Source organism: Mobula birostris, chromosome 1, assembly GCF_030028105.1.
Source record: "Mobula birostris isolate sMobBir1 chromosome 1, sMobBir1.hap1, whole genome shotgun sequence".
NCBI classification, from domain to species: domain Eukaryota; kingdom Metazoa; phylum Chordata; class Chondrichthyes; order Myliobatiformes; family Myliobatidae; genus Mobula; species Mobula birostris.
The window spans coordinates 128,584,037-128,594,892 of record NC_092370.1 but is presented as its reverse complement, the minus strand read 5'-3'; the positions used below and the strand labels follow the sequence as shown (position 1 = coordinate 128,594,892).

General features: G+C 38.6%; 1 protein-coding gene across 1 annotated transcript in view; it reads left to right on the top strand.

Moving 5' to 3' along the window:
• The first annotated feature begins 408 nt into the window (after positions 1-408).
• Positions 409-10,856, top strand: part of LOC140191529 (uncharacterized) — a 60,155-nt gene continuing 49,707 nt past the window's right edge. Inside the window, exons 1-2 of the mRNA XM_072249021.1 lie at positions 409-604; positions 3,791-3,952. Coding sequence (XP_072105122.1) covers positions 409-604; positions 3,791-3,952 — 358 coding nt within the window. The remainder of the gene's footprint in view (positions 605-3,790; positions 3,953-10,856) is intronic.

Below are 10,856 nucleotides of genomic sequence, written 5' to 3'. Positions count from 1 at the left end.
ATTGAACAGCGTTATGCCCAAATCGAAAAGGGGATTCGGGCTCTTGTGTGGGCTTGTGAATGCTTCAGCTGCTACATGATAGGCTGTAAATTCCTACCTGAAACAGACCACAAGCCACTTTTCAGCCTCCTTAGCTTGAAACACTTGGATGACTTAGCTCCACATCGCCAAAGATTCAGGATGAGGCTTATGTGATACTCTTATGATATTGAACATGTCCCCGGCAAGTCTTTCACAACATCAGACGCTCTGTCAAGGACAGAGGCTGACTCCATCCTCATGGAAGATCCAATATCTACATAGCGCAGGTATGTGAAAGCTTTCCTGCATCACAGAATAAACTGGATGAAATTTGTGCTGAGTTGAATAAGGACCAAATCTGCAGCAAGGTCTTACAATACTGTGAGCATGGATGGCCAGTTGTTCCAAAATGAACTCGGACCTTACTGGCTTGAAAGAGACACATTCACCATTCTCGATAGTTTGCAGCTAAGAGGCTCCAGACTCGTCATTCCTGCTTCTGTGCACACTAAAATCATCAGTCAAATCCACCAAGGACATCAAGGCATTGAAAAATATTGCCTAAGAGCAAAGCAGTCCAGGTGTGAGCACACAGCTGGGAGATCTACAGGCATGTAAAACATCCTGAAGAAGTTTGGTATGGGCCCCCAAATCCTAAGAATTTTCGACAAGGGCACAATTGAGAGCATCCTGACTGGCTGCATCACTGCCTGATATGGGAACTGTACCTCCATTTATTGCAGGACTCTGCAGAGAGTGGTGTGGACAGCCCAGCACATCTGTAGATGTGAACTTCCCACGATTCAGGATATTTACAAAGACAGTTGTGTAAAAAGGGCCCGAAGGATCACTGGGGACTTGAGTCACCCCAACCGCAAACTGTTCTAGCTGCTACCATCCGGGAAACGGTACTGCAGCATAAAAGCCTGGACCAACAGGCTCCGGGACTGCTTCTTCCACCAGGCCATCAGACTGATTAATACATGCTGATACAATTGTATTTCTATGTTATATTGACTGTTGTATACTATTTATTATAAATTACTGTAAATTGCACATTTAAACAGCGACATCACGTAGAGATTTTTACTCCTCATGTATAGAAGGATGTAAGTAATAAAGTCAATTCAGTCAATTCAATTTAATTCAATGTGAGGCTTGGAGAAAACTGCACAAAAATCATGCTGAATCTGTCTGTTCCACAGAATTCCCAGACTTCCTATGGCGAATTGCAGTCACAGATATTTTCAAGCTGAAAAGAGACTATTATCTTTCACTGTGGATTACTACTCATGGAATGTTCAGGTGTCCAAGTTGTCCTTCACATCCTTAGCAGCAGTTATACAGGACCTGAAAGCTGTATTCACTTGCTATGGAATACCAGAGACACTTGTGTCAGACAGAATTCGGCTGCTCAGAATTCAAACCCTTTGCTAGGGACTATGAGTTCAAACACCATGCAAGCAGTCGCCAGTACCCACTGACAAATGGAGAAGCAGAAATAGCAGTGCAATCTGTTAAGATTCTCCTACTGAAGGCAAAAGCACTGCTGGCTTATTGCTCCACACCTCTTGCAAATGGCTACCGTCCAATAGAGCTGTCAGTGGGCTGGAGACTGAGAACAAGCCTGCTTGTTCTTCCTTCCCTTCTCCAACCTCACTGGACTTAGTCAAAGTGAGAAATTATGAGACAAGACAGCATGAGAAAATGATCTCTGAATTGCTCAGTTTTAGTGACTATAATTTCAATGCCTTTCTATGGGCAAGAAGTACATAACTAGTTTTTCTTTTTCTTTGGGAAGGAGAGATGTAGTGGTACTTAATAGTATTATTCCTATGCCACTCAGTTAGCCAGTCCCACATGGGAGGAGTTCACATACTGGACAAGTTGGGTTATCAGTAAATTTCAATTGAGTATCCTGCATGCTGACATCCTTGTGTGCTCTGTACTATCCCTCAATAACGAACAACAGCCACTATTGTGATAAAGAGGTGGGTGAATGAATGTTATGTGCAACTCTACACTAGGACAATTTGATACTGGTTAATTATGGACTACATGCTTTCTAGTACCATTCCTATTCACAATAAATGACATATTTCATTGCCAATTTCTGGATCATCATATTTAAATTCAGCATAACTATGAATCCTTTTAATTGAAGAATCATATTATATTAACGAATCATAACTGTTCTGTGAAATACCAAGTTCATGGAAATTTTTGACACCTATACAGGATATATTAGGCCTTAATGTTTATGAATAAGAGAAAGTTTCTACATTGAATGAAACTATAGCTATAAATCTTATGTACATACATATGAGCATTAGTCTACGGCCCTTCAAGTCTACTCTGTCATTTAATGGTCCATCAACTTCACATTCCTGCCTGCTTGAAGTAACCTTGCTTAATTGAGAACTTATCTATGTCTGTCTTAAAATAGTCAAAGGTTTTGCATTCATTTGTCATTTGAGAGAGTTCCAAAGATTCATGATCCTGTTATAGAACAAAAAAAGTTGTAATCTTTTCTTAAATCGTGACTCCTTACTTTAATCCTGTCATTCCAGGTTCTCCCATGTGTGGAAATACTGTCTCCATATTCACCTTAACAAGATGTCTTAGGTTCTTTCTTGTTTCAATTAAGTCCTAATAGATGCAGACCTAGTGTGTCTAACATTTACTCATAAAATAACCCATCCATTTCCAGGTATTAGTCCAATAAGTTTTTTTCAGAACTTCTCCCATAGTATTAACATCATTCCTTAAATAAGAAGACCAATTTTGTATACAGTTCTCCAGATGTTGCCTCACTAGTGTCCTACAAATCTGGGAATTTTATTCAATTCCCCATCCAAAAAAATCTTTTAGCTTTCCTAATTAATTGCATTAACTGCATATGAATGTTTTGTGAATTATTTGTTACGATGCCCTCTACATCTCAGAGCTCAGCTGTCTTCCACTACTTTTCTTAGCAAAATGAAAATTTCAGTTTTACCACATCTTATTCCATTGGACAAATTTTTGTCTACTCACAGCCTATGTGCATCATTTATGGCCTTTATGTCCTCTAAAACTTAGGTTTTTTCTGACCTTCCATTGTGTCATCAGCAATTTTATGCCCATATCTTATATAAATTGTAAAATGTTGAGGCCTGAGCAGTGATCTTCGCAGAATGCTGCTTGTAACATTTACTAAGCAAAGGTCTTTTTATTTCAACTCTGTTTCATATTAGCTATTCAATCCATGAGTTTTTATTGTGAAAAATAATATTTGATCCAGCAATGATCAAATTCCTTCTGGAAATCTAAGTTTAAGATTTTCATTGGTTCCCCTTTATCTGCGCAATATGTTACTTCTTCAAGGAACACTAACAAATTGGTTAAACCTGATTTCATTTTCACAAGATGGTATTGATTTTGTCTGATTATCTTGAATTTTTAAGATGCCTTGCCATAGGGTTTTAGTAATAGCTTTTAACATTTCCCTAATGACAAATGTTGTTAACCGTCTTACAGTTTCCTGATTTTTGTCTCCCACTCATAAAGGATTTACATCTGATCTTTTCAAATCTACTCAAATCTTCTCCAAATCCAGGGAAACCACTTATTCACCATTTTCTTGAAGGTTCAAGAATTAGATCTGTTAGAACCTAGAGACTTGCCATCTCACACTACCTAATATTCACTTGATAACTTTTCTGAGTCCCCTTCTTTCCTACTTGTACTTCTGTTCTGATTTTAACTCTTCTTGTGATTTTACCTCTAGCAAATCTTGAAGTACGGACAATTGAAGAACGTCAGACTCCATTCCATTTTGCAGCTAAGTATGGTACAGTAAGTGCTCTTAAGTGCTTACATGAACATGGTGCGAATATTCATGTGGTGGATTACAAAGAACGAACACCATTGTATCTTGCAGCACTACATGGTAAATGTCAAGATAAATATAGATGTTGAGAAATGTATGTATGCTCATGATTAGATAAGATATTATTATTAAGTAAAAATTAGTAAATGTATCACCTCCACTTTACAGCAACCAAAGAGAAAATTCTGGAAATAATTTATGTAGCACTTCATGGATCCTTAGCAATACTAGGACACTGATGAGAGAAAAAAAAATGAAAGGGAAGGCAACAGACATTAAACATAAAAAAAGATTAAAGATGCAGGGCAAAAAGAACTAGTTATGGGTTGTAAAGAAACAAAAGATGGGGTCAGGATTATAACCAACTTCTACTGCCCAACAGATTCAGGTTCAGCATTGCAGCTGGAAAGCTTTAATGTGCTTAGTTGAAGAAAACAACAGTTAAACTGGAGATAATGGTTTTCTGGGCAACTTTGAGATTGGTCCATTGCATATATTTGGTATAGGATATAAACGTAGATAGGAAAATCAGATTTTAGGAGATAAATAATATAACAAATATTACATAGATAACTTACATTTGTCAATGTTTCTAAAATGGGGTATGAGACTCATAGAACTGTCCTGAAAAGCTGACCCTTTATTTCTCTCCGTAGATGCTGCCTGACCTGTTGAGTTCCTCCAGCATTTTGTGTGTGCTACCCTTAACTTTAGAGGCAGTAATTACACACACACACACATTAGAGTTCTATAATGCATTTTTGATCTAGGTATAGACAGATCACAGGAATCTGTGTATTCATGTGTATAGTGGATTTCCTAAATTTGTTAAGATTGGGGATTATTGCTTCTTATTCTCTTTACTCATCCTGATTTAACTCCCACATTTCACCTTTGGTGTTACTTTAATCTTCATCGATCTGGCTGGAGAATAGGTGGAGGAAGAAGAGATTGGCATGTCCCTTGGTAAACGTGAGTAACACATGCATTTCAGTTTTGCAAAAAAGAAGATTTTGCAGTAAATTGCTGGTTCTTTTAAAACTAAGTCATATTCTTTGCTGCAATAAATGTATTCAATAGAGTCATTTGACCAGGAAAATATTGAACCTTCCGATGAGCCAAAAATTTAGTTTCTTTATAGATCCTGCATGACCTGCTAAGCATTTCCAGCATTTTCTCCTTTTATTGAAAATTCCAGTTCTCTGTATAGCACTTAAATGTGATAACTCTCCTCAGCCTCAGATAGTCTTGATGACTGTGTATTTAACTCAGGGGAGTTAATCCAGCCGGATGTGGGATCAGGCAGGAAGTGGTCAGCCCGTGAAGCAGTTGATGAGACAGAGTCTAGATTGTTGCACAAGGAGATGGTTGGGACTACCCAGCCAGGCCACCAGGGACTTGGATGGACAACCCACAAGTGGTGGTCATCTTCTACAGATAAGGAGCGACGTGAGCTTGTAACGCAAGAAATACGAGAGGTAGAAGAGGAGAAGAGATTAGCTAAAACAGCTGGCCTGGCCAAACAAGGGGCTTGGACCTGGTGGGAAAGTATTGAACAAAGACACTTATCTTGGAATGTTCTGTGGCAGATGGAACTGCTCCGCATTTCTTTTCTATACAGAGCAGCGTACGATCTGCTCCCAACACCTGCCAACCTCAGCACCTGGTATGAAGATAAGACAGACAGGTGTGCTGTGTGTGGCGAGAAGGGAACACTTCAACATATTTTGAGTGCATGCAGAGTCAATCTTGCCAGCGGCATGTACACTTGGAGACATAACAATGTTCTCAAAGTTGTAACAGAAGCGGTTAAGCAGAGAGTACTGCAGCACAACTTATCTCATGCCCCATGCTGCACAGAACATCGCATATCACTTGTGAAAGAAGGCTCCAAGTCAAGGGTGTACAGCACAGGCTCACAATCAAGCATACTTTCTTCAACCAATGATTGGTGTGTCAAGGCCGACCTGGATGGGAAAGGCAGTTTCCCGGAGCAAATAGCTTTCATCACATTGCGTCAAGATATAATCGTATGGTCTGGCACCAGTAGAGAAGTGGTTATTGGTGAACTCACAGTCCCCTGGGAAGACAACATCGATGAAGCCCATGAGTGCAAGCTAACCAAGTATGCAGAATTAAGATCAGAGTGCAGAGACAGAGGGTGGAAGGTCTCATGCTATCCATTCGAAGCAGGTTGCCGTGGGATTATTGCGTTCACTTTCCAGAAGTGGCTGCGTGACCTTGGCTTCACTAGAAGAGAGATTAAGTCAACCAGCAGGGCTGTAGCTGAGGCAGCAGAGACAGGATCATCATGGGTGTGCACCAAGTACGTCCAGAGGGGCAGATAGTCAGGCAGTGTATCCATCTTTTGCAAATCCTTCAGTAGTTGCATAGACACCTGAAGAGTAGACTATCTGTTGGATGGAAGCGACCAACAACTCTGATAGAGGCAGATGCCAAGTTTTTAAGCTCACCAGTGGGAGGTGGTGCTTTAGCACTGCTGGCCCACTACCTCAAGGGAGTCTTGATCATAAGCGGGCCAAAACTCTTGAAGACAGATGGCAGATCAACTGATGATCCCACTGGTGATAGCACAGGACAGTTAACATCTTAGTCCAAGTGTATTTTCAATTCAATTCTAAAAATAAAAAAAAGTTTGTATTTTGAATCACCTTTCAGATTGCACAATTCTTTTACAGGCAATAAGTACTTTCCAATTGTGAGAAGTGTGGCAGGAAATTCTCATTCTCTCTCTCTCTCTCTCTCTCACTCACTCACTGTGATAAATGAAAATATGCTTTAGGATAAATAATGCTATACAATATTAGATTAGATTAGATTAGATTATGAGGACATGCTGTCCTCTTTTATTGTCATTTAGTAATGCATGCATTAAGAAATGATACAATATTCCTCCGGTGTGATAACACAGAATAGACCAAGAGTGAAAAACTGACAAAAACCACATAATTATAACATATAGTTACAACAGTGCAAGCAATACCATAACTTGATGAAGAACAGGCTGTGGGCACGGTAAAAAAGTTCAAAGTCTCTCGAAAGTCCCACATCTCATGCAGACAGGAGAAGGAAGAAAACTCTCCATGCCATACCCGACCACAGTCCGACTCTGAGTTGTCTGAAAACTTCGAGCTCCGACCAGCCCTCCGACGCCGAGTACCGAGCACCATCTCTGCCGAACGCTTCGACCCCAGCCCGGGTCACCAGCAGCAGAAGAAATTTTCTTTGCATTCATAAGGAAAAAAAGAAGCAGATTATAATTCAGGGTCTCATTCAAAAGTAGGTAGCTCAGGTATTCCCTTGATGCTTAATCGAAGTTGAACTATTTTTGTGTTAAGTCCTCTGGGATGGAACTTCACTGACAAAAATATAGCTATCTAATTAATCACAGTTATCTACTTTAATAAATTTATACAAATGTTATTATGTATTTAGTTTGTAATCAAGTTGGCAGAAAACAGTACATATTGATGGTTTTACCTTCTCTCATAATCTTTATCCCTAAAGGGAAATATGCCCTGCTGGGTTGTTTTCCACACCTTCCAGCAAAGACATTTTGACTTATGTAACATGCCTTGTATTCCTTTCAGCAGATGATAAAGAAAATAATTCAATGTTAAAAGCTAAGTGTATTTTTCTGACGATAGAAAACTATTAGGTCAAACTAGAATTCGACCTTTAGGAGCAAAATCAGTAAGTTTATTTTCATCCAAAGTCTCTCTTCGAACATGTCCTAACAAAGATGGCTATCTGTTTAACACTGTTGATAAGAAATATAATGAAATCTAAATTAACGAAAAGAAGAACATTTAGAGGAGAAAAGTACTATAACAAATAATCAGTGTGGATTTCAAAAGGGAAATTTTGGTTGACCAGCTTTAAACTCTTTGGAGGGGTCACAGGGAGTCTAAATAATGGTTCTGCTCTTGGTGTAATTTATCCAGATTTTCAGGCCTTCAGTAAAATAAAATTTACCAATAATGGCCTAATGATTAAAGAAGATCAAAGGAAAAATCAAAGAAGATGGAGTGAGGGAGGTGCAGTTGAATGGATTGCTAGCTGGCTTCATGATAGAAGGCATAGGTAGTAGTAAAAGATATATACAGTATTTGCAGTGGGAGATGTTGGTGTTCCACAGAACAGTATTTTGGGATCACTGTTGACAATGTATAACAGAACTTTAGGCACTGTGTCTAAAACAGTTTCTAAATGACCAAACTGGGGTGATAGTCAGTACTTCAGATGACTGCAATTGATTACAGGACGTTTCCTTGCACAATGGGCAAATGAATTTCAACACAGAAACAGGAAGATTATTACCTAAAAGATGGTGTGAAGAAACCAAAGTATCTTGGAGTACAAGTGCAATTAAGCCAAATAAAAATGCAAACCAAGCACTTGAGTTTAATTCTGGAATAATAGATTTAAAAATGTGGAATGATATGCTGAACCTTGAATGAACATTGAATGATCACTCTTAGCATATTGGGTATTGTTCTAGTTACCATATTATAGAAATAATGTGCAGAGAAGATATACATGGGTAGTACCAGAAATGAAAAGGGTAGTCATGGTAGAAAATTATGAACACACTGTCTCTCTGCTTTTGGGTAAAGAAAACAAATGATTTGCATCTCAGAGATCCTGAGATTAAGAAAGATTTTGCTAGAATTGGATTCAGGGTATAATTAGAGGTCTTCAACATAATATGGTCACTAGGAAATGGAATAGAACATTTAGATAAAAAAGAATGTGGAATAATTTTTAAAAATGCTGAACATCAGGAGACTCGAGGGTTATGTTGATAGATGTACATGAAGAAAGACAGGAGCAGAGTTACTGTGATATGTATCCTATGTAATATAACTTCTGTATATCAGACAAGATGTAATTGAATGAAAAAGCATCCTGAGGACTAAATGTTTTATGCCTGTTATACAGCATGTAGAATGTTCAGGTGTGTAATGCTATGGGTAAATACTTGTTTCATAGCCCTCATTCTATTTCTCCAGTCATAATAACACTAGATGAATGAGAAGAAGCTGTTTAATTACTCAAGCACAGGATATGTAAAATCTAATAATGATTACCAAAATATCTCATTTTGTCTAGAAAAATTAATTGAATGGAACTTTAGGTCCAATATTTACAAAATTATTCTCTTCATTTAAAGGCAGTTATACAAACCTCAAAATATTCAGGAGTGTTTTTTTTTGCAATAAAACAACATGTGAATGATGCTGGCCTTTGTTAACGTGTAGTTCAGCTTGTGGAGAAAATAGTTCTGTGAATTGCAAATTTCCATATGTTGTTAGCTGATGTGCACCACTCTAACTTTACAAAAGTGATATTACATATTTAATCTCCTTCAGTTGAGAGAAAAATGAGAGTCAGTGGATGTTGTTTACTTGACAATTTTTAGAAGGCCCTTGACAAGGGGCCACACGTGACAATGCAAAACCAAATTAGAACCCGTGATATTACAGGAAAGGTACTAGTGTAGATAAAACGTTGGCTGACAGACATGAGGCAAAAAGTGGAAATAAAGGGGGCCTTTTCTGGTTGGCTGCTGGTGACAAATATTCTTCCACAGGGGTCAGTGTTGGGATCGTTTCTTTTCACGTTATTTGTCAATAAATTGTATGACGGAATTGATGGCTTTGTGGCCAAGTTGAAGATGATATAACGATAAGTAGAGGGGAAGGAAGGTAGGTTGAGGAAGTAGGGAGTCTGCCGAAGGCCATGGGCAAATTAGGAGAATGGGGAAAGAAGTGGTTGATGAAATATAGTAAATGGTCATGCACTTTGGTAGAAAGAATAAAGGCATAAACTATTTTCTAAATGGGGAGAAAATTCAGTATTCAGAGCTGCAAAGGGAATTGGGAATCCTTGTGCAGGATTCCCTAAGGGTTATTTTTGTCCTTGTTGCTTTTAAGTAAGACATACTGACAGGATCACAAAGGATCCATTTTGGAACATAAATCAGATTGATGACAAAGATGGAAATTGTTTTTAAAAGCTGCTGATGCCAGAATTATGAGATAAAAATAGATAATACTAGAAACTCACAACAGGTCAAAAAGCATCTGTAGAAAAAGAAACAGTGTTAATATCTTCAAACTGAAACGGTAACTTTATTTCTTTTCCCATTAAAACTGCTGACCTACTGACTGTTTCCAGCATTGCATGGTGATCATTAGAGTAAGGAGATCCTTAGAGATCAAATATTGAACTATTCCAAATATTATCCATGGTGATCTGGATTCATGGTGATGATATAAGATCATGAGACCACAAGATAGAGGAGCAGAATTAGGCCATTTGGCCCATCGAGTCTGCTCCGCCATTTCATCATGGCTGATCCATTTCCCTCTCAGACCCAGTCTCCTGCCTTCTCCCCATATCCCTTCATGCCCTGACCAATCTAGAATCTATCAATTTCTGCCTTAAATATACATAAACACTTTGCTACCATGCCGCATGTGGCAACGAATTGGACAGGTTCATCACTCTCTGGCTAAAGAAATTCCTTGTCATCTCCATCCTAAAACGACACTTCTCTATTCTGAGACTGTGTTCTGTTGTCCTAGACTCTCCCACTATTGGAAACAACCTCTCCAAATCCACTCCATTCAGGCCTTCCAGCATTCAATAGGTTTCAATTACATCACCTCTCATTCTTCTGGATTCCATGAATACAGGCCCACAGCCATCAAACGCTCTTCATATGACAAGCCATTCAATCTTGGTTTGAGGAACTCCTTTGAATCCTCTCCAGTGTCAGCAAATCCTTTTGAAGATAAGAGGCCCAAATCCATTCACAATACTCCAAGTGAGGCCTCACCAGTGCTTTATTAAGCCTCAACATTACATCCTTGCTTTTATATACTCGTCCTCCTGAAATGATTAGTAACATCACATTTAGAGTTTTGAATTTTTGCTA